The sequence below is a fragment of the Hoplias malabaricus genome, chromosome 2 (genome assembly GCF_029633855.1).
Source record: "Hoplias malabaricus isolate fHopMal1 chromosome 2, fHopMal1.hap1, whole genome shotgun sequence".
In the NCBI taxonomy this organism is placed as follows: Eukaryota; Metazoa; Chordata; class Actinopteri; order Characiformes; family Erythrinidae; genus Hoplias; species Hoplias malabaricus.
In genome coordinates, this window is record NC_089801.1 from 8,675,228 (window position 1) to 8,700,823 (window position 25,596).

Here is a 25,596-nt window from a genome sequence, read left to right on the forward strand (position 1 = left end):
TGAAATAAACAATGTGACATTGCTTCACTTTTCAACACGTCATCTTGATTTACATCCATGTTCCCGTTAAGACGTAAAAGAGAACTCTGTGTGTATGTTTGTGTTTAGACTGATGATAACATCTGCTGCTTTTGAAATGATGAAAAGGTCTTGACACTTTAGTCTGAAACACAATGCTATCACATTCATTATTTAGACAAGCCAGTGAAGCATGTCCATACACTGTAGCCTTTTCAAGTGGCAGCAGAACTGGTTTCTTCCTAACCCTATTGGCGTGGAGAGGGAAGCTTACCTAGGGCAAGGTATGGTACCTGATACAGATTAGAAAAACACAGTTCAAATGTCAAACAGTTGGGACATCATGGATACGGATCTGCTGCAGCTCTGCTCTTAAAACAGAGAAATCCAGTAAATCAGAACTCTGCATTTGTGAACTCAAGGAATATATTTGAATTGTCCAAATTTAATTTATGTTTAATTAATTCTGATATAATGCTGCACTAATGAGGCGTTTCTTGTGACTGTCTACCCATCAGTCTTTGGTAAAAACAAACTAAATTTATCTAAAACCATAATAACTCCAGAAATTATGTTTTGGCGTTTCACAACAATACAACAAAATCAGTGATTTATTTGCAGAATATTTGCAAACACAGATAAATCCATTGGACCGTAATATCTGATTGTATCAACCATGAATATAGTGAATGAGGAAGAATATTTTATATTTGTTTTTAGGTTGGATGTATTTGCCTTTCTATCTCTAAAAATTATTTTCCCTTCACCTTTACCCAGTGTTACTGCCCATAAACAACAAAAGCTGAAGACATCCTTTCAGACTTGACAGATAAAGATCAATTTAGATGGATGACTCAGTGAAAGGGGATCTTACCTTCGACTCAGGTCAGCTACATGTTCCTGGAGCCAACTGGTGCTGGCAGCTGTTGGAGACAAAGATAGGAAAAATATATTCAGAAAACTGCCATCCTCACCACCATCTTCAAACATGAGCCAAACATATACCCCCAGTAGGGCTGCCACAGTGATCGACTGGAGTAACAGTAGCCATTTTGCCATTTGATCAGGGTGGGGTCAAGCCCCAGACGAGCAAAATCCCAGCATGAGATATTACTTCTCACACAAACACTTTATACAAGGACATGTCCTTCCTGTCACCATGATGTAATACAAACAAACCTTCAGGACACAACGCTGAAATGATCTTTGATGCTTATGTAGGTTCAAAACGATAAATGGTACATTTAATTATTTTGGGGCTTCTAGAAACGTATGAAAGAAATGTTAAATTATATAATATTTAAAGTCTTAATTCCAAAAACTGAAATGAGTAAAAGGGTCAACAACTGGGGCAAATAACATCTTAGATACAAGCTTAAAGGGAACGTCTCCAATTGTGGGGAAACAGAGCTTCCATGATGTTTATTTTTAATGTGGAACAGTGTGTTGGAGAGGAAAAAGAGACAGTTGTTTGTACACAAAGGAAGTTTAACTTATCTGTAAGTTTTTATTCACTGTTTGAATTACCACTGAAACTCATTTGTAATTGGAGTCATCAGTAATGCAGTTAGCCGTCTCCGCAGTTTAAGGTCATTTCCACCTTAAGTGATCCAAAACAGCAAAAGTTCTCATTTTGTTTTGTGCTTTTCAATGTTTGGATTTATCTCTGTTGTCTAAAGAAAAAAACCCAGACCCCTCAGCCATGAGCAGAGAGAGATAGAGCATAGCATACCGGACAGAACCAGTTTATTTTACTTTTATATACACTGGGTCCTTGTAAACACAAACTGGTTTCAAGCACGTAAACAGACTGGAGAGCGAGCAAATTGTGAGGACACATATGAATTTTATAAGTGTTTTTGATTACAATTGTGAACTACACACCTTTAATATAAACATCTCTTACATCTCGGGTCTTTTCAACAGTTAGGCAACTACCTAAACTACACTAAATACCCTCTACGAAACCGGCCCTTTGTAGTTACAATGAGTACATAACCGAACATGAACAGGACAACCGATTAGAAATGCACATTTCAAAGAAGTAAAAACCTTCAACTTCATTATTATGTGCACATCAACTACTTAAAAATTGTCCATACACCAAAATAGCTACACACGATCATGTGATGGAACTGACCAACTGAATACTACTACTCAGACAGATTATGGTTCTTCATTCTGCAGGTAGGTGGTAGCAGCAAATAAGGTCTAACCTAGCCACAGTTCTGTTAAACAGCTTAATTGCATAAGAGACAAAAGCCAATTAGTGCCTCTTAGACCTGCCATGGGCCAGAGAGTGCCATCTGGACCAATCGAATGTGAGGTGAGACCTCAGTGCAGAGGGCAGACCTTGTAGAGGGAAACCCTGTAAACATTTACGCATGTTTACTTCCACCCTGGAGGGTTGTTTATAATGTAAAGAGGCACAAATAAGGCAAATCTGCTTCACCCTCCTCTGCCAATCCTTTTTGTCTGATCTCTTTTCTGCAGCTGACAAGACTAGACCAATCCCCATGATCTACTCTCTGATGCTGACACACATACAGAGAACTGCCAAGACAAAAATAAAGCAGGGAAAGTGGGAATAATCATCACTAACACTGTGCCAAATGATAAGTTTGTGATTTCTTGATTGTTTAACCTAGATTACTGTGAGTTTAGATCACAGAGGAACTGCAAATATAAAGAAGCCATGGCCAAATGCCAGATTCTACAGTCCATGCTTAAATGATTCAAAGACATCATCTGAAATCCCCACACTGGTTTTGCTGGGAGCTCAGGCATAAATGGAGAGAAAATCAGCAGCTCATCAGATGCAGACAAGGATTTAGATGTCTATGGCAGACAATTAGGCCTGAGCCCCTCTTACAGCAGACTGGATTTACACAACACTGGGGCCAAATGAAGGATGGGCTGCAGGGTGAGATCAGGGTCCATATGCGCTAAACATGGAATGTCTAGTAGGAGAGCTGATCTAGAATCATCGATGGCTAGTCTTTTGTACCTTATGAAAGGCAAAAAAAACTGATCCACGGTCAGCCACTTGCATTCAAATTACATATGGACCTTGGTGTCTTCAGCCCTCTGCTGGTTAAGAGCGGGAACGCCCACAGGGCAAAGAGCTGTCAATCATTGATGACTGAAAAAAAGACAGTGATGCGCTACTCAATTTTCTAAAGTTATATTCACCAATCGTTATTGGCCCAAGCTGAAACAAACATAAATATCATGGTCGTCATGGTTTTATTTATTGTGAAAGTGTTGTAGCTGTGTCTCTGTCCTCTTAACTGTCCTCTAACCTAAACCAAATACAAAACGGGCTGCATTGATCAAGGACACAAATTTGCATGTCAAATTTAAACTGCGAAATTTTACTCATGGAATGCATTCGCAACAGATGTCTTCAGTGTGAAACTGCTCATCACAGACAAAACCATTAAATTACGTTTTGCAAAATTTTATTAACTAATGTCAAGAGGGACTGCAGCTTTAGAAATGATAATCTAAACAGCACAGTTCAACACAATTCATGGCATTATTTACATGATCCTATCAAATAATTGCCAGAATATAAAAGATACTTCTGTATTAATACACAGTGATCTCTCTCCACTAACTTTCACATAGAAGATTGCACAAAACACAAAAAAGGCACTGGGTCTGCATGGTTAAACATTTAGTCTGAAATAGATATATAAATGGAATTTCTGAGTAGATGTTTGAACAGAAGGAGAAAATCAATGCTGATGATTTAAACAGCAGTAACTCATACACGAACTCACTGAAGACTGTGTTGTGTGAATTTAAACAATCAATAAATTGTCTGGTCAAATAAACAACTTGGTTCTGCCCAGTTTCTTAACCCAAGACCTGGTCAGGTTATTATGAACAGTGACACAGAGGTGCCTAATACCATTGTACCAGTATCACACACTGATGCCCAGTGTTGGTATTACTGCGGTCAAAAGACCTAGAACACATTATGTTAGTTTTCTTTATTGCAAAAACTCCTACCTTCGGAAACGCAGACAAATGGCTTGTTCTTCACAGAAAGCAGAGTCAACAGGTTAAAAAACAGAGCCACAAAGGTCCCAACTAAAAGGCGCCCCCTGCAGGGAAATGGCATGGACAAAGCTGAAATAAGTAGACTGCAAATATCAACACACATTTAATCCATTCAAAACCATCACATCAACAGCCGTGCCACCTTTCACCACACAGAGAACTTAAGGTCAGGCTGGGAGAGAATTACATCAAACAGATTAGAGATTGTAGGTGGTCTGCAAAATTAAAGCTTTATCTGAATTTATGACATGATTATCAAGAGTCTTAACATAAATGCATTTGCAAAGGAATTCTAGCCTGGATGAGAGGTATGCAATGTAGCATAGTAATCAGACAGAAGGAGGAAAAGGGGTTGGGGGGGGGGGTCTTGGCTGGGAGATGTGAGTATTAATCTGTGTTTTGATTTAGAGGAATGCGCAATGATTAGCTGAAAATCCCATTTTGGGGGTGACCAGGCTAAGCACCCTGGATGGACTCGAGCCCAGCTGGACTAGTCTGAAAGATTTATGCTACTGTTGTCCTTTGGCAGTGTTGTTGGAGCAGGTGCTCTGTATGTGTGTAGCAGTCTAGCCTAAGGGAGCACATCTGAGTGAGAGTATGTGTGTGTTTGTATGTGCAAACATGTTGTGTTGAAGTGTGTGAGCTCTGCAGAATCAAGTACACTTACGTGTGTACCTCCGGTTGCTCCATGAAGCGTTCCACACTGCAAGAAGATGACCATAAGTTTCCCACTGCACACCTGTTCATCCAATACTTTCTACATTTAAGTCTATTAATAGGTAGTTGGCCGCTTTACGCTAGTACAATTTGCTTCATATTTTTAAAAAATAATATTTACAATATACAGCTTGAAAGGTTAATATACATACGCTACAAGTAAACGTCTACTGTCATTAAATTGTCTTTCATACGATTGCCTTGGAAAGTGAAAGTTAGCATGCCTAAGATCCAGGGCAAAATGGTCAAGTAACATACAAGTAGAGACCTGATATTAGCTGATTAAAGTCTCACACACACTCATTCTCTCTCACAATCACTACCACATTCCTGCCCTAAGCAGTGTGTGGTGGTCCTCCCCCCTCTTGTGAATGGGTAGTGACCGGCAGGTAAACCCCGCACTGGGCAGCCCGGACCCGAGCTCTGATCAGCATTCCCACAGCTCTGAAATATTCATGAGAGCCATTTTGCACGCACAACAGTAGTGAAGAGCTGAGAGGAGCAGATATGGGTGCAGCTCACCTCTCCTTGAGAATGAAGAGAGCACCCAGCTGAATCAGCACCGTGGAGGCAAACACTGCCAACACCTCAAACCGCTCAAACCTGTGGGAGGGGCACACACAGAAAAAAAACACATATGTGATCTCTTCCATACACACTGACTGATCTGTCCAATGATGTTGCGTTAGCAACAAATGGATAAGAAGCAGTTGTGGACTTCACACGTCTCAGAGAAAGCAGGTGCTGGCTCTTACACTCTGAGGGGAAAAAAGGGTATGGTAGAGGTACATCATTGAAACTAAAGTTACAGTGTTAAAGATTCACAGTGGTTTAAGAGTCCAGTTGTGTTCTCCTTCAGTTATTTTGGAACAGAATGGTGAAAAATTAAAGATCATAATCCTGGAGAAGAACCTGGGGAAATGAGATCAATGCAATTTAAAAAATGTTTTAAATTATTATAGAACAAGATACAATTATGTTTCTAATTAAATGCACAGTGATTGTCAATGGTTAGGGTTAAATACAATTGATAAAATAAATTTACTTAATGTACTTACTATGGTAATACCTTTTTGGTATTTTTATGAAAAATAATTAAATCAGCAAATGGCATAAATAAGAAATCAAAGATATCCTTATGAAGCATAAAAATTCTGTCCATAACCCCATCCTTAGATCTCTCAAAGAAGACTGACTAGATTTATGTTTAATCCACAAGCCCATCATATTCCTTTTTATTTTTTATGCATCTAAAACCAAAGCCCATCCTGCCATGCTGTCTGTATCCAACCTACCCTTGACTGAGCACAAACAACCACCCAAAAAAAAATAAATAAAAAATTCACAACAGGCAGCTTAAACTGAAACACTATTCTGGTCTAGTGAGCAGTACGCGTCAGTTTAGCCCTCCTGCTTGGACACACAATCAATAACAAATCGGACTGCTTCAGCACAGTTTGGCCACTCAACGGTTGTTTTGAATAAGAATCCAAATGGTTTGTTTGGACAACAGAATGATTCTGAATGGTCAGGCTGTCACACTGAGTAGTTTGCAGGGTCACTGTGTCTTTGCCAGCAGAGAGCCCCCCACAGCGCTGCCTAGACGAAACAAAGGCTTAGGAACAAACCCGTCAGAGCTGGCACGCCAAGTGCCCACAGCACACTGGAGTCATGCGCTAAGAAAGTGCTGAATCATTTAGTTAGTTTTCCATTAATACGATTTTACTTTGTTTTGTTCTATTAAGTTAAAATGATTTGACAGAAACGGACCATTTTTAATACAATCACCATATTTAGCATTAAAGTTTTATGATCAATAACTGACGTTAATTAAACACCATGGAAGTATAGAATAGTGTTCAGAATCACAACACAAATCACAGACAATCCCATCTGATTTATACCACCAATCAGAAGCGTCCTCCTCTAAAATTACTTGTCTATAATTTCCATCCGTGTGCAAGGCATCCCTGTTGATGCAGTCAGACTGAGACGACAACCGTGCTATTGGTGATTGCTTCCATCTATTTACAGCAAAAACACCAGCACCATTTTATCTGGGCGCACAAAACTATACAAACAGGGACAGAAAGGGCAAGTCTTACAGGACAGGGATTAAATAAGCTGCACAGTTTCAATGTGGTGGAGTAAAGCCAGCGCTCCCATACTGGGTTCTCATTTGTTATTGCCACATCACTTGGTTCCTAATTTGCATGAATTTAAAATCAGATCAATTTAATCGTGTCACTGACTCCACCCACATTAAATGCTGCCTCACTTTGCCATACATCTCCAGCTCTCAGAAAATGAATGAGTATCAGCTGGTTTGTCACCTCACTGCTGGTGACTGCTGGTTATTTTCTAGTAAAAGAAAAATTGAAATAAACTCTTACAATCAAAAATCATGTCTGATCAGGTCTTTCATTCATCCATTCATTTTCTGTAACTTGCTTTCATCCAGTTTTTTTTTTCTGACCGATAGTAGGACCCAATTTTTAGAGCTGTCGCTGTTAAACGTCAGCCCCTAGGGTTGTTGAAAGTGACCCAGGGTGTAGGAATCCCACATGTCCACCCACCTCTCATCTTTGCAATCTATCTATTGATAAGCGAAATATCCTGAACCAAAACTGAACACCACATTTGTACTACAATGTCATCCAAAACTGCCCTATGTTTGTAAAAGCAAACATTACAGGTTTTCTATAGACCCACTGCCTTTACCTCAAATGTGTTTTTCATAGACATGTTGTCGATTGTTGTATTGGCTTATAATGAGCTGATGAACTTAATTTGACTGCATGATGAAAACCTGGCTTGTAGTCCAGCTCCAATGCATATATTGATGTCATTGATTTCACCCAGTTGAGAGACATATGAGTTTGAGATGGTCCTCAGTGCAAAAAGAGGATGTGACCATATTAGTGAAAGCGTAAAAAGCCAGCAAAGATGAGTCGCTTACACACACTCTTGGTTGAGAAGAGATAAGCTTGGTGAAAAGCGAGGGTTTGGCTGACCCATTCTGCTGGCCCACTGAGCACATTAAAGACAAGTGAAGCTGAAAAGCAACTTTCTATGCCATCAGCATGCTGCGACACCCTTAGGTCAGAAGAGGCAGCTGAACAGAGAGCAGTGCACTGTCCCATATAAAGCTATGCCATCAACACAGACCTCTGTGCATGTCAACAAAGCCAGCCCACTGTGCCTGATAGGGTCAACATGCAATAACATTTACGTCTGTGCTCATAGACCTATATCACTGACACCACCCAGCTATCGGATAACACTTCTACACTCACACACTAGGGGGATACTTGACAACGAAAAGGAAAATACACTTTACATAATAATGTGTACAAAGGCTTGGGGGGTAAGCTGAGGACCAAAAAGCTAATAACTGACGGTGAACAGTCACATGGCTCTTTTGATTTTTTTTGTGTCAGCTAATACTCTGGTCAAAGCTTGGTATTCACAACCAAAGCAATTTTAAAAAGGACCAAAAACTGGACCAATAAGGTCTTGTACATTAAAAGGGGACATCTACGATTGTGTGGAAATGACGCTTGTTTACGTCCCGAAGCACTGCGTCTTTTAATGCAGAATGGTATGTTTGAGAAGAAAAATTAAATGATTTAAATGACATTTAAATGATATGCAAGTTTGTATTCACTGTTTGAACTACCACAGAAACTCATTTGTAACTCAGTTAGTTTTGTATCACTTTTGACAATGCAGTTAGCCATTAGCTGAATTTGGAGATATTTCCACATTAATTAATCAGTAGCAAAAACAAGTCAATATTACGAACACATATGGAGGCGCAATAGAACGATACCCTCATCTCGGTTTGTGCTTTTGAATGTTTGGAAATCTCTCCACTGTCTAAAAGAACAACAGATGCCTATTCTGTGCCATGAGCAGAGAGAGAGAGTAAGCCTAGCATTCCGGACTGAGACAGCTTGTTTATTTACTCCTTTACCGACAGCGGTGCTTCACAAACACATTATTGCAGTTTTAAGCACGTAAACAGGCTGGAGAGCTAGAAAATGGTGAGGTGGAAGGTGATCTTCTGAATTTTATAAAAACATTTTATTATTTACAATCATGAATGTCGCCTTAACAGGGACTTGAGAATAATTTCAAGAAAACAAATGATTGTACCATTCTTTACTGCACTTACCCAAATGAAAAGGTCTGACTTGGTTTCTTCATGGTCACCCAGGAACTTAGCAGGCAGGTGATCAAACTGTAACACACAGGTCAAGCACATAAACAGCACAATGAGAACTTGACACTTAACTTACAAATTAGTCTCAAATTAAACGCTTAAAAAAGTAGCAAATATTAAAGGCAACTACCTGAAGAGATCAAAGACGGTAAGGTATGTGTAAGCTGTTAATGCTGAAACAGAAAGAGAAATTGTGCTACATTATTAAAGTACAGCAGGAATAATATGTATCAGACAAGAATCAATTTGGCATTGCAATAACAACCACCCGGAATACTGCATCAGTGAGGTATTCATTTGCTAACTGATTCATGTGCACTTCACACAAATCTGAGGTGACGTAATCATAGAGCTGACAGCTTTGACTCAGCCTAGAGGAACTGAGTGTATTCTCTATAGTGGGAAAGGAACCTGCAAAAAAAGTGCTGCAGATGTAGTGGGGCTCTGCTGCATTATCTGTTTAGCTTCCATAATGTGGAACCCCTGGCGATTGGACACGGACCTAGACCCATATAATCCAGTATATTTGAGTACTTTGTCTTTATTGGAATTCTGTGAAGCATCACATCAGTTGTAAAAAGCACTATATAAATAAATTTGATTTGATTATTACTGAGGCACAAGGAGGGTGTCATCCAGAGGGCAGCATATTGTAACGCATCATTATAACCAGTACATATGTCATCTGCGTCTATAGCAGAGCTGAACCTAAGGGGTACTGCAGAGATTGTACATTAGACATATTTATTAAAAAAAAAAACAATACAATTTAACTAGAAAAATTGTGTTTTCCACACACAAAAAAAATATTTACCTCAGAAATAATTAGTATCAAATCCAAAAATTGTGTCTCAGCTAATATTTTTCAGCTATAGTAAAATTTTCTTTACATTGAGGAGGGGAGAAGTGGGGTCTAATATGGAACAGTCAGAGAGAGAGAGTGAGTGGCAAATCTCAGTGGAGAAGAACCAAATCCTTGTAGCATATTGTGAGCAGATTAAGGTCACTTGTGTATGTTTACAGAGCTGATCAATGGAGATAAAAGGAGGAGGCACAGTGGTGGTAAACGAAGCCGGTCCCTGGAACTGAATATTTAATAAACGTCTGCAGGCCTGAGCACCAAACACGGCCAATCAGCCATGCTCTCTGCCCTGGCGGTCCTCTCCCTTCCATCCCCGAGGGAGTGGATCTCCATTAAAAGGCATTAAGTGCTGCGTGGTTATTCAAAGCATAAGCATAAAGTTAAGGAGCCCTAGACCCAGCCGTTAGTAGTGGTGGCCCGGGGCGGGTATCGGTTTCAGCCCCCATTCGGCTGAGGACAGAGTGGTCTCAGAAACCGCGTGGCGGGCAGCAGGCTGGGTACTTTCGGTAAGAGAGGATTTGCAAACTACAGCACTCGGCTGTCATTGAGTTCTGCAACACGGTATCGAGCGAGGGCCAGCTCGGGTGTCTGTCGACGCGGCATATTAAAATAACAATAGATCGGCCCATATGTAAACCAAAAGCCTTATTGACTGACTACACGGTAACACCTGGCGAGGGAAATGGGAGAACGTGGAAGGAAGACATTGGGAGGGGGTGGAAGAGGCCTGGCCAAGCCCTGCTGACACTAGCTGCTCGGGGGGGTAAGCTGAGACCTGGCCGTTTGCAGATGCTGCTGCTGTTAGAGCAATGTCTCAGCACAGTGCTGTATCAGAGCAGCTATAACATCATCTAACGTTTCAACAGAGACCCAGAATTCTGTTGTTAGTAAAGCCCATTTGGTATTTGCTGAAGCTGGAGTTCTACAAGTTTTAGTTTAATTTGATGCAATTTGAATATTTAAGACCTATCAACTCAACTACTGCACTGGTTCTAGCTAACTAGATACTCATTTGAAAACCCACTGACCATTCTACAGTAGGACCCAAATATTGTCCATACCTCAGACCATTATTGTAGTCAATATTCATCATTAGAATTGAGGGAGCTTTCTATAACCGCTGGCAACTGCTGTGTACAATAACTGATGACACTTAACAAATGAGGGTGAAGACTTCCCTAAAATGGTAAGAGCATTAGAGGCTGGTTTTAAACAATAATTAATAGGGTTGTGTAACACAAAGCCACAGATGGGGGGAACACTAGACTTTAAGTAGGTTGTCAGTAATGAATAGAAGAGGGTGGACAAATCTCACAGGAGCTTGTATCAATGTCTTGCGCCCTCAGGAGCTCACTTCCACAAGACAACCACCACTTACTTGTTGTCCTATTTCAATTCAGCCAAAATAAACCCTGAGGATGTTTTAAAATATGCAGAGACCATCCTTCATTTATTTCGCTTCCTGTCAAAAAAGTTACTCTATTTTAGAAGCATTTCTGAGGTGATATTTATCCATAGTCACAAGGAGCAAAGCAGTAGTTCAAAATATTTAAAAGAAGTAATGAAATATATTAAGATGAGAGCCAGTAGGATATTAAACATTAAAATAATGAAAGTAACTAAGTGCGGTTGATGTATTGGGTAAAAGCTTTGCCATGTTTGTAGATGACTAGGGTTGAGTTCCCAGTTCACGTAAGCACAGATGAGTAAGAACTGATGTTACCAGCTGATGTGAGATGCAATAACTCTCTGTACGCCACACTGTAACTGATCAGTTAAAGACAAAACAGGTAGGCAATGATGGCGAAACAAGTGAATGAGTATTTGACAGGATAAAAAACAGTTCATTTCAGCAGAAGTATCCCAAATAAATAATTTAGTTAGTTAGTTACAGGTGCAACTACTGAGTAATTATATATTATAAATTGATATTTATGGGAACTACTTTTGCCATAATATTGCCAATATATTACCCTCTTACAGAAAAATTCTATATGAATAACTAAACGATAGATTCTGTAGGAACAAGGAAATAATAAATAAATGAAGGGAGGTCTCCGACAGTAACAAAGTCATTCTGTTAACTAACTTGAGGCAAAATAACGTAAACGCATTCAACAGATGCTAAGTTTTGGAAAAGCTTTTACAAAAACTCCTTGTTTGTTTCTAGCTGTTAGTATTCGATTAATCATTTACATTTATTTCATTTTTTTACAAATAGAATTTTTTGTGCACTCAGTTCAGATTTAAGTGGATATGTTTACTAAAAAGATCTGTGATTATATTGTTTCTTAGTGGCACTTCATGTTGCTGCTTTTAATTAGTGCCATGCTCTCAGGACATATGAGACATGTTGGTTTGGAACTGCTTGTGGGAAGAAAAAACATATATGCCTCAGTCTAGTTGATGAAGCAGTTTTCGCTGTCCACTTTTTTGTTTTGGAGCACACCACCTGAATTAGCCTTTCTCTGACTGAAATTATTCTCCGATTGCTGCTTCTCACTTCGCATGTGTGCGAGCACCACTTCAGAATCTGTACAGATCTGATTGGCTGGGAAGCACCTTTGGTGGTCTTACAACGCACACGATTAGTCTATGAGTTTATTGCACCACAAAGCCGTACCAATAACGACAAGAAATCTTCGCTGCTTAAAATAAACACTAAATCATTTTCAATAGTTTATCCCTTTTTGATCCGCACTGGACAACGCCTGGGTCCGGAGCCAGACCACGGCCCGCCTATTAGTATTTAGTTAAACACATCCAATTCCGTTTACAATGAGCAAGAGAAGAAATGAAAAAGACCTGAATTGTGAAGCCAAAAAGATTCACAACATACACAAGGAGGAGAAAAAGTGTTATTGTGCCTTCAAAACAAGCACTTGACCTCCTTTCGCTTGGCTTCCCCAAAGCTGAGCACAGCCCATCTTTAGACTATGGCCTTTTGGGGGCAGCTGCTGCTTTCTACTAAAAACAAAGAGAGCAGATACACATGCAGAAATGCCAGGGGACCTACTCCAATACACTCACAAACTATAACACTAACTTTAAACACTTTAAAAATTCATCACACAGAAAATTCAAAGTAATAAAAAGGGGGTGGGGGCATCATGACAATGATGACACTGTACAATCTCTTACAAACAAAATCAAGCATTTGGCATTTGGTCAAGTTTCAAAAACCAAAATTTTGGCCACTAAAAAGGGTGAAAAGGAAGTGTAATATTCTTGCAGAAAAAAGCAAAGTAAAACAGGCTTACAACGCAAATCTAACAAAAAAAATCTGCAAAAAACAAAAAAGGAAATAAGGGATTAAAATTACTATTCAGCACAGACACGTGCAAATAGTTGAGCCACCTGCTGCGCTTTTGAGAGTCCCCTAATATTCCTCTGATTAGAGAAATCTTTGGAAATGCTGTTGTTGTGTGCTTTTTTTGGTGAAAATAAAGGAAAAACATGTATGTAGATGCATGCAGATTAGGCCTGAGTGAAGTATCTGCAGCCTGCAGGTTCATAACTGTTGTCAAGTGAAGTAACCATCTCCAGCTCTCTCTGACATTGTTGACAATTTATTGAACTGCCCTCATTGCTTTCATTCCATATAAGGAGGCTTTAGCTGTTCAACAGACCACCAACATTTGTCCAGTATTGACAGGAAAGCAGAAAAAAAAGGTCAGTGACAGAAAATCTGTATCAATTCTGTGTTTTCAAGAACCTACAGTATACATTCTCTTTTGTCTGGGTTGGTGTGCCACATCGATCTGGCTAAAAGAAGTGTTGACAAAAGAAGAATGTGCATATCGAATTAAAGTGCGTACATTTTCAACAGCTTGTAACCTAACACTGTCTTCCGATGCAGAATTTGATCTGAGCGAGCTGACTAAAGCAAGCAGCGTCCTGTAGACTCATCTGTTTTACATTTTACAGTCTCTGAAGTGCCTTGGGGATCACTTACACTTGCAGACACACACAAACATATATAATCCAACACACACGGGCAAACATGCAGGGGCATCCCATAGTGAAAAACACTGAAAGAGGTCTAAGAAAAGAAAACAGGCTATATGGGTTTAGTACAGGCTCGCTGAATTGGAAACCCTTGATGGGGAAGTTTGCTAATCACTGTGTGCACATCAAGATGACCTTAAATTGACCTTTATGGTTGAGTGCCAGGTCAAGTGCCTTTCTTCCAACGTGACATGATGTCACACTCACCCACAATAAAGCATGAATATGAGAATAAATGCTACCCTTCTTGAGCTTCCCTTCCCTTCTTGGAAGGGGAAGCCTGGCTGTACCCATATGCACAATAGATCTGAATGTTTCTAATCAATTAAAGACTGGAGAGAATATCCCCATATTTACCCAATATCACTTTATCATAGTATTTGAACTGTTTTTTTTTCTTCTGAACCCTAAACTCATGCCAGGTTTTTAAATAAATGTGATACACAGAAGCCAAATTTCAATCATTTCTATTACTGCTGTTAATATTAAATAAGCTATATTGGTATTCTAAGCTCATAAATGAAAACTCATTAGTAAATAATGATGAATAATCCTTTGGGGCTTCTCAAAACTTTAATAAAACTATCAGTGGCATCAGGTAGTATATCAGTAGGTCTGTCACAATAGCCATTTTTATGGTCGATATTGTCCCAGAAATAATAGCAATAAATAATATTATCATAATTTAAAGCCACCAATATAATGACTATATAACAGTATAATAATGCAATTACACCACTTTAAAGTGCAACGCAATTTCGGCCAAAAGAGTTATTAAATACTCCAACATTGAATAAATTTTAAATATCCTAAAATAACAATATAAATAAAATGAAACTGTTTTCAAACAAACTGACATAACGTCCCCAGAACAGAGAGACCAGAGAAAAGAGCAAGTGGTTAGAAACATTGTTGATGTTAATGCTTATTCAAACAAACTGGCAAGTAAACACAATGTGCGGTGTTGAGGTCAGCAAAATGTAATGAGGGAGTGTCCCTACATTGTACAGTAAGTCAATAATGTAATTATTGTGACAGGCAGGCCTTTACATTAGCTAATATTTTCATGTCAAATTTGATTCTCTCACCTCTGCTGTGAACAATTCTGTAAATTTCTCTACAATGAAACACTACAAATCAAACAACTCGATATTTGGTTACATTAGTTATTTGGATTACATTATTTGATTAAACAGATCTTTTGAAAAACCAAAATAAAAATCAGCAGCACCCTTAAGATCCAATATATTGCTCTTCAACTACTCAGACATTACGACACCCAACAGAAAGAAAAAAATAACAACATGACATCAAACAATTTGATCATGTGCTGGTTGAGGTAAGGTTTGTTATGAGATTTAAATCAGGTTCGTTTGTTCCCTTCACCATCCACCATTGATCCACCATTTTCTACTAAGAGCCCCCAAACAATAACCCTTAATAGAGACAATCTCCTGATACCTGATCAATCTCTATTCAGAAAAACAACTTCCCTTGTGTATTTTAATCAGTTTTCTGATTTTTGTGTTAAGACTGGTGTGTGTGTGTGTGTGTTGTGGTTTGGGACAGCGTATTCAGTGCAGGCGAGAGAGAGCAGGGCCAAATGATGCAGAAGTCAAATGTGCAGCACTGTAGCACATCAGGGTCTTTATGCAATGACTGGAAACCTCCAGAGATGTGGAAGAGATCTAATTTGCCAAGCTGTCACAGAGACGCGCTCAATGCTGGCACTGTGTTAAAACCGCACTGAAAATATAGGCACAATCCACAAGCTGCATTGGAGCAAGTGCTGACCAGTTCTGGTACAGAGCTGAAAAGAAATCTACTGTCTTATTATATTAGATAGAGTATGACTACAATACAACAGACAGAGGACTACTCGGCCAAACTGCTGGAGACTATCCTTAACTATTTCCCCTTAACTGACAATTAAAAAATACACAGTATCAGGTGTAATATAGTTGTTATAATAAACTAGTATTACCATAAGGAACGTTTTTGGAAATTAAATATAGGTTCATTTATTTCTTTATGTCTATGCAATAAAAACACAATTTATTTGTTTTGGCTGGTGTTTAGTAAACGCAGTCCGTATTACAAATTAAAATATTCACTTTCAGTACTGATGTAAATAGATATCACCATGTGACTGAATCAGTTGTGAACTATGATTTCTTAACAGTGCTGTTTTTAACTAAATATTTAAAAGTAAGTGTTGTTAGGTTTCTGTTCACACGTAGATAATTCATGCCTGAAAGACAGCAGCAGGTGTAAAGTCATACGTTGCCTTTTCGCCCTGTTGCTGCAACTGGGTCTGTGACGAGGGAAAGAGTATCTTTCCCTCAAAGCCATAAATATTAGCGATTCATTTCGATGTGTATAAACACCATATGGGAAGTGTACCAACACTTTCCTGTCCTCTGGATCCTTTGTCCTCTGTCTGCAGGAAGGAGCGTGGCTTGTAAGTATTGACATTGAGATCGCCTTTCGCCCGGACAGCTCGATACATGAGCATCCTCCATTTCCTGTCTATGACACACCGGTGGCGGTTTCTGCAGTCTCTTTATTTTACACTTTTACTTACGCACACACCTTTCCCTGGTAGCTGGTATGCAGAAAGATTGAACCCAAATGGTTTTACCACTGAATCCCCGCCATGATCATCATTCAAAACAATCAAGCGAGGCTAAACAGATTTAATCTACCAAAGACGGGGTTACGAATCACGTTTCCACATCCTAAATCTCATGCTTCATTTGGGCAAATAATGAGAGAGCATGCAACATTTAAATTCACTCTTTTCTAGTTATGTAGAATATGCCTCAGCAAAGCTGGAATAACATAATTCTACTGAAGTGCAGTAGATTGGGATATCACTAGAAGTAAGAATCTGATTAGAACTGAGATCATTCATTCATTCATTATCTGTAACCCTTATCCAGTTCAGGGTCGCGGTGGGTCCAGAGCCTACTTGGAATCATTGGGCGCAAGGCGGGAATACACCCTGGAGGGGGCGCCAGTCCTTCACAGGGCAACACAGACACACACACACACACACATTCATTCACTCACACACACACTCACACCTACGGACACTTTTGAGTCGCCAATCCACCTAACGTGTTTTTGGACTGTGGGAGGAAACCGGAGCACCCGGAGGAAACCCACGCGGACACAGGGAGAACACACCAACTCCTCACAGACAGTCACCTGGAGCTGGAATCGAAGCCACAACCTCCAGGTCCCTGGAGCTGTGTGACTGCGACACTATCTGCTGCACCACCATGCCGCCCAGAACTGGGATCAATAATTGTAAAATAAATAAATAAATTAATAAACAAACAAAGTCATAAACACAAGCCACCAGTTTTTTTTTTATCTTTTTATCCGTTTTTTGTTTTAGGGCAATATTACCGTGAATGGTAGTCAACCATGTAGAAATGTGACAAGCAATAGGTTGCAAGAAAGGGAAAATATTTCTTGAAGGCTTCTAATATTTGAGGCCAATAGCAATCTGCTGACACATGATGATGCCTTACTACAAGTGTATTGTTCTGTACTTACCCATACTGTTTGTGGAGTTGCACCACATGAGCAGGCAGGCTGTGCAAATCACATTCAACACCCCAAAAAGCAAGATCTTCCATGACTGCAACACAAGGAAGTAATACACAGGGATTTCTCATGCTTAAAATCTTGATTATTAGGAAGAGGCAAAGACATCTACATCAGAACCTTTTCATATATTTTTTTTGTTAAAACAGCACAGGACAAATACAGAACCTTTATTTTATGCGGAGGTTATTCAAGAGAAGTTCTTCATAATCAAAAAGTGTTCTTTACTAAGCCATCCACTGACAGGTTCCTTACAGTAGGTGTCACCTCTGCTTTAAAGAGTGCAGGCTGCCAGATGCAGGAGTCTTACAGCAGCAGCTCACCAGTGGTTCACCTTGGCACTCTCTGGAAAAAGGGGCTATCGCTAAACATTCAAATGCATAAAGGTTGAGGAGGGGACTCCCTAATGATCTCGAACCAATCCCCAGGCTGTCACTTCAAATCACAGTCAGCCACATTCCTCTTACTGCTGTGAAATACACAATTATAGGGCTTTGTGTTGTTATGACAGCAATAGGGCACTATGTGACATGCCCAGCCGCGGATAGAGATGGGAGCTGAAGTGTGTGTGTGTGTGTGGGCCTGTGGCAGTGTCTGCGAGTGTTTGACTGTGTGTCTCTGTGTGTAAACAGAGAGACAGCCCGTTGCCCGACATAAGCTCTCCTCCCACCCCCTACACCCCCTACTACTCCTCCTCAGGGAGAAATGGATGCAGAATTAAAAGACTGACCCCAAACGGACAGCAGAAGAATTGCACACTAGTTGTTTGAAATGACCTCAATGAAGAGCTTGAGTGTGTGAAAACCCCAGGGAATCTAAATCCTAGTTTTCTTTCTAAGTAGATTAATTTTGCTCTTGTAGGAACACAATATGTATCTACAAAGTACGCCCTGTGAATTCCTATCTGGTTTTTACTAAGTTAGGATGCACTTCATCAAACGTCTGCTTGTAAAAATGGGCAGTCCTTACAGCGTCTTATCTGGTATTTTAAAATCGTATCTCTATTTCTCTAGAGATGGCTAATAATAATAATAATAATAATACAATTTTATTAATAAGCACCTTTCAGAACACACAAGGACCCTTTACAAGGAAAAGTAAAGTAGAATTACATACAAACAATTAAACAAACCCAAAGAGAGCAGAATGAGTAATAATAAAAACACTAAAACAACTGGGAAAAAAGGAATAAAACAGAATATGATATCATCTATGAGTTCGGGAAAGCAATCTTAAAAACATACATTTTTCTACGTATTGCTGAGTATCAGGTTGTTATCAGCAGAAAATTCTAGATCAAAATTTAGTGACTGCAATCTAATCCTGCAACAAATCCAGACTGAATTAGCACAGAATGACTGCGACTTTATGTAGCTGTGCTTCGCTCTAGCGCACTACCTTCAAGTCAACAGGCTTTAGTATTGGCTCACTGGCTATTACTATAAATGTGTTGCGAGTCCTGACACAAGACTCATGACACATTTGTAGTTATGAACAATACGATACAGTCTCAGAAAATAAAGATTAGAAAGAAAAACACAAGAGCATTCTGTTAACTGGATTTCTGAACTGAACATACGAGTGAGTGTACTTTGACCTAACGGAGCAGTGAGATAAGCTCATAGCGTCTCATACACAACATATTCCTTCTCTTTATTATTAACCTTTACATACAGACCCCAGTCATATAACCCACCCAGCACTTTTGAATTCTGAATATCCTTCAACACTTTCTCTAAAGACCTCCTATATCTGCTGGGACGACTCACTATAGGGCATCCCACACAATACCAGTCTGGCAGATGGACCATTTGCTGGTGCATCGTTTATCCTAAAGCTGCTTAGCCCTGGATAGGTCATTGGAAAACCAGGCTTGTGCTCCCAGTGGTTTCCAACCACAATGATGAGTGGATGAGGCAAATGAAGCTGGTAGAGGGAACAGGAGTCAGTCATTTTTGTGTCCATGAGAAGTTTTGATATCCAGTCTAGTGTGAGCTAAACAAGAGTTAAGATCCAAAATAACATTGTTATTTTTATATATAACAGACTTATATATGTTAGTCTGTTTATTACATGACGATGACACATCAGCTGCTTTCAAATTCATACATTGTGAAATTGAAATTCAAATCTTGTGTATATATTTTTATGTTTGTTTTTTGTAGTTTATTAGCCACATGAATCAAAGCTTGTATTTTGTGTTTGAGCAGGAGTTGAGAGCTACTTAGTATCTAGAGATAGGGAGCAAATAAATTAACCAGCAAATTAATTTGTAAATTAATACTTTTATAGTTGCTTAGTATGGCCTTTTGTTACTTACAACATACAAGCCCAAAGACCCTGACCTCTTTCTAAACCCTCGCAAAAAAAATAAATTTCAAGATCCCACCTTGAACTCTGTGTGCTCCCTAATCTATGAGGTGTAATCCAATCCTGGTTTGTTTGTAAAGCAGGACCCTGGTGTTGAGCAAAAGTAGATTAGAACCAAACCCCCACTCCAGCAAACCGTGATCTAATCCAGTGTGCCACCGCTACCTAAAACCTCGCTGAGTAAATCATCGACCCACCAGGGTCAAAACCTGTTGGCAACAAAGTCTCAAAAAAAAGCCACTCGAGATATGGCGATTTAGCTAAAGCACTTTGATGACTTCCAGGAAAATAGCCTGAGGTTTGAAGGATTAAGTCCAGCAGTTAGCCTTTGGTGTGGTTTTATTGCTGGATAAGTAAACCTCTTAAACCATAAACCCAAAACAATTAATAGCCTAATGTCCCACAAACACAAATGACTTACGAGGTTAGCTGAGAGGGTGTGACACACGAGGAACTTACCCTTCGGTCCGAAACAACTAGATTGAACTCTTGAGCAAATTTTCCAAAGAAGGACTTGTGCGTCTTGCGAAAGGGGTGAATAGTGCCCTGTGCAAATAAACAAGCAAAAAAGATTGATAATAAATAACAGTAGTTTTGTTGTACACCTAATTACACTGAAACTATCACTAATATGAAAAAACATATAATGAGATCCTCTTTACACTCTGCCAAAAAAACTGGAACAAGCAACCTGTCAATCACGTGTCAATAACAGGCATTCCAAGGGAGACCTTACACAATGCCACCATCTAGTGTCAAATCTCATTATTACTTTGAAAGTCAACGAGGGCCAAACGCTATGAAATTTAAAGTAGAGCAGAAGCCAGACACATAAAAACAAGCTCCAATACATTTAATCACAAGACCCAATTCAGTTCAAGCCTTTCAATTTACAAGAACATAGAAATAATTATTAACATTTTTAAGGGGACATATAAACAATGATCTAAAATGGGGATCTAGCGCTCCTACCACTCATCAAACTGCTGAATTAAACAACCCATTTTAGAGCTGCCCCACTTATTCGTGGTCATTTGACCAAAGCACAATATGTCCACTTTAAGGTTTAACACATTTTGATTGGCAGAGAAGTACTCGATTCCCATCAGAGACCACAATAAACTGCAGATTTTTGAGTGTCCCTACAAGCACTCCCAGTTCATTTTACAACTATAAGCTGAATAAGTTAAATGCAGAAACAAGTGTCTTTCTTTTTAAGGCATTAATGAAAATCCATCAAACTGTGTTTAAAGAGTAGAGTGTATCATAAACACTATGTTCAGAGAGGTTTGTTTTAAACCGGTTGCACCTCAAGCACTTAAACATATATATAAAAGTAATATATAATAATAATAATAATAATATAAATAATATATAAAAGTGTAGCCCAGCGGTAACCATACTACGAATAGTAAATATGTTTGTTTTTCTTTAGAAGACCCCTGATTGTCCTTAGAAAAAACTGCAGCTTATATGCATGATCTTCTCTTCCATGAATCAAGTTTCCTACTAAAGACATTCAAACATTCCTCAATGTGACCCACTGCTGCCAGATCATTAAGCGCTTAAACTACGTTACAGACCGACAGCTCAATATGTGCTAATCAATAGGTTCTTTCTCAGTCCTGAGGCCAGCCTTGAGCTATTCCTTCTAATACATGCAGGCTAGGTAATTACATTTGTGCAAGACCTTACCATCTGGCTTATTAACCCATTATAAAAAAGTCTATGAATACTGTATGTTTTCCTGGTACAGGACAGAGGCATGCTAAACACAGAATGTGTGATATTTAAAGGGTAGCAGCACCCTGCTTCAGTTTAGCTCTGTCTGAACTTACAAGAATGCACCAAAGTGGGAGTGGCTGTTGTGAGGAGTGCTGTAGATGAGGCCAGGCTATGCTGCATTGTTTGTCTCATTTCCATAACAACAAAGAAATGCCCCCATGGCAAAGAGACAAATGTGGCACGATGAAATGTGTGAGAGAACGTGGAAGTAGATATTAACCTTTAGGCACAAAGAGAATCAGACGGTGGGGACAGTGTGTCACTACTTTGCATTTATCAGTGCATTTAACCAATATATTTGACAGAAGACAATATAACTTCCATGCCATGACTTTCAATCCCTTCTTGTTAACATCATCAAAACGTAGTATATTTAAACCTGCAGGATACGTTATTTCAAACCTACAACAAGCCACCACAATGTGATGAACTCACCAAAATATAGGTGTCCGTTTCTTGCTTTTTCCTGTGTACTGGTGTGTCTGTTAAAAAAAACAACAAAACAGCTAACATCATTCAACATGTAGACCCAGGGCTATTGAATAAACTGCATTTGTTATTCATTATATAGCAAATACTTTTGTTTGTTAACTGTGTGTGTATTTAAAGAAGTACATTTTAACCTGTGTTCATACCAGCAGTGACATGCCTTGACAACAGCTGGGCGTTATTTTTAATGAAAGCTAGGAATTCGCAGTGACAGAAGACAGACAAATATTGGTGATGTGAAATGGGAGTTAGCAATGAGTGAAAGACAGAAGAAATATGGCGATTGCCAATTGGAATCAAGCAGGGTGGTGTTTAATCTCCACTACTCCACCGTGGCCCTTGGCAACTGTGAAACAAAGGCAACCAAAGTTCAACTCGAGTTCGAAAACATCACAGGTGATGAACGACATGAGACTTGGATTCTCCCACTCTCTCTTTCAGCTACAATTTATTCATTCATTCATTTTCTTGAACCGATTCATCCTCTTCACGGTCATGTTGCGTGCAGAGTGTATGCGGAATCACTGGGCACGAGGCCAAATAAATTCAGGAGGGGGCACCAGTCCATCGTCAATCACAGGATATCAACACTCACCCAGTCGGCCACACTTAGGGACACTTCGGGACATTCACGTTCATGCAAACGACGGGGAAATGGGAGAAATGGAGAAGGATGCCATGTTTCTTTTGGTGCGCAAGTTCATGTTCTTTACGCAATGCATGGGCATGAAACTGGGGAGCAGAGCTTCTGAAGCAGAACCAAAGGAAGGAATGAGTTTATTTTGCTTTTTAAATATCAACATTCATTCTCCAGAATCATATAGAGCGCCTTTAATTAGCGTATATAACCCAGATCAGTCACAACTTCATGACAACCTTCTTGTGTCATTGTCCTCAATGTCCTATCTCTCAGCTCCACTGTTAATAAAGGAGCACTTGGTTGTTCTGCAATTACAGATTGTAGTCAATCTGTTGCTCTGCATACATGTTGCCCTCTTTCACTCTGTTCTTCAATGTTCAAGACCACCACAGAGCAGATATGATTTGAGTGGTGACTCATTCTCAGGGCTGCAGTGACACTCAGTGTCCAGTGAGCACTGATGAAGGCCTAGAGAAGGACCAACAAGGTAGGTGTGCGTAATAGAGTGGGCTGTGACACTGAAACCTGGGTTTAAAAACTCCAGAAGCACTGCTGTGTCTGATCCACTCATGTGAGTCCCACACACTAACACACCACATCACCAGATCTCTGAGAATGATCCACTGTGTGTGTGTATGCTTCCTGATGTGAGAACTGTACATAACTCAAGAAGGAAATAAATAAACAATGATACGACATGAATGACTCCCTCTAGACATCACTTAAAGGCCTACGGAATCATCTCTGTTTATCAAATTAAATATCTAGTTATTTACAAATATAATCTTCTCAAAAATTATAACTCTTTTACACGTAACGCTATACATGATATAAATATATAAATATGCAGTTGCTCCGGGCCTGTCTTCACGTACCCCTCTGCCACTCACCTACAGCTTGAAGGGATAGGTTTGTGTCGAAAGAAACCCTGGCTGTCTGAATTTGCCTTTTAAGAATTTCAAAGACAAAATACTCAGCCATGGTACTGACTGACCTTTTCCCCTCATTAAACATTTTCTAGCAAAACTACAACGTCTCAATCTGTCAATAAAATGAAGGAAATGAAGTTAAACTTTACAAATAAATGAGTTAATCTGGTTGACATCTAAGCATTAGGTCTTAACGTTTCTACAAAGCTGAGGTGGGCTACACGTTCACAAACGATAAGCAGACCAACGTCTACCAGATGTACAGCCCCAGTGCGCCTCAAATAACTATTGCCCCGTTTAACGGAAATTTCGGGGACACACGATGACGTCGACAATGTAACAAGCGTCAGAAATGTAACTTCTGGTGGTAAAAATTGAAATAAGATAACAATAGAGCAAAACAGAAACTGACACCTTAATCTACTGCTACCTTCCACCTTAAATGTTTCACCAGAATGTATCAGTAAACCCGAGGAGCCACCCAGCCGCTTTTACATTGGAACTGAACATTCATTAAAACAAAACTTATTTCCGCCTCATAACCATAGATGTCCACAACCATATCACTAAACTGAACCTGTTTATTTTTTCGATAGCCGGTGTGTAACTGCTGCTCTACTTAAGGTGGAACGGACATTTCGAGGTAGCCAGTTTATTGCTCTTCTCCATACGTTACCCGAGTCCTTGAAGTTAATAATATCCACCGCCACCATGTCAGGTTTGTCCACGGCTCCCACTTTCCTCTCCGTGACTCCGGAGGGCACCACGTCGGGCTTCGGGCCCAGTTTCCTGGGGTAAAAATCAGAAACATTGTGAAACGAGAAACCCGCTGGAGACGTGGACAAACTGTCCATCGCCATCTTTACAGCAGGAGCTTCCGCTTGTTCTTTTTCGCTGTGTTTTTACTCTCAGAAAACACGAGGCACAACAATACCACCTACTGGTGGGTTCTACACCTTTCGGGTCATAAACAGAGGTAAAATAGGGGCCCCCACACACTGGGGCTCGTTTACAAATGGTGGAAAAGCCCAAAATAATTTTACTTATTATTCTCTTACTGGAACAGCACAGAAATGAATTAAGCACAGAATTGTTCTTTACTTAGGAGCCACTTTCAAACACTTTTACATGTTAAACTAGGGTGACCAGATCTGAGATGGTGAAAAAGAGGACACGTCTCTGGGGTGGACGACTACTGTCGTGCAGACTGACCAATTAAATGTTTACAGAGAAGGTTATCGACCAATAACGGTAGCTCTACAGTCAGACCGTCCAATCAGAAGATTTTAGGCTACTTCACCACGCCCCCTTCTCACTCAAGCGAACCAATCGGAGTAGGAGAGGGCGGGACTAGTTTGTGAACGAAACTTCTCGAAGTTCTATGTAAGCTCTAGAAAAACAAAACCCCGGACGTTTGTAAAATTCCGCCCGGACATTTTTTTTAAGTCTAAAAAAGAGGACATGTCCGGGTAAAAGAGGACATCTGGTCACCCTATGTTAAACGTTATATATTAAACTTAATTCCTACACACAGTTGTTAATACCAAAATTATTTTAGATGCATTAATACGTTGCTCTGTGGATTAAAATAAAGCCTGTATCTAATCAAATATCGAATTATTTTAAGATAGAAACATATTTCAGTTTTTGTGAGACAAAGGTCTTATCATTATTTAACTAACAGCTCAAATTTTATCTCAAAACCTCAATTTTCAGTCCTCCATAGAGGTTAAACATACATTTGAATTGTTTTCCTCAGTTAATCCAATACAAGGAATATGTTCTTGAGGTACTTAAGCTTTCAAACCCAAACACAATAGTACATCAAAATGGGCTACAAAACTACTACAACATGGAGGAGGAAATCTCA

The 25,596-nt window shown here is 39.5% G+C and overlaps 1 protein-coding gene across 1 annotated transcript in view; it reads right to left on the reverse strand.

Moving 5' to 3' along the window:
- Positions 1 to 24,658, reverse strand: part of slc30a6 (solute carrier family 30 member 6) — a 31,762-nt gene extending 7,104 nt beyond the window's left edge. The window contains exons 1-10 of the mRNA XM_066661624.1: positions 24,403 to 24,658; positions 22,104 to 22,150; positions 20,343 to 20,429; positions 17,463 to 17,547; positions 9,159 to 9,201; positions 8,981 to 9,046; positions 5,326 to 5,406; positions 4,754 to 4,789; positions 4,036 to 4,130; positions 893 to 941 (exon numbers count right to left, since the gene is read on the reverse strand). Of these exons, the coding sequence (XP_066517721.1) occupies positions 893 to 941; positions 4,036 to 4,130; positions 4,754 to 4,789; positions 5,326 to 5,406; positions 8,981 to 9,046; positions 9,159 to 9,201; positions 17,463 to 17,547; positions 20,343 to 20,429; positions 22,104 to 22,150; positions 24,403 to 24,586 (773 nt within the window). The 5' untranslated portion in view covers positions 24,587 to 24,658. The remainder of the gene's footprint in view (positions 1 to 892; positions 942 to 4,035; positions 4,131 to 4,753; positions 4,790 to 5,325; positions 5,407 to 8,980; positions 9,047 to 9,158; positions 9,202 to 17,462; positions 17,548 to 20,342; positions 20,430 to 22,103; positions 22,151 to 24,402) is intronic.
- Between the last annotated feature and the right edge of the window lie 938 nt (positions 24,659 to 25,596).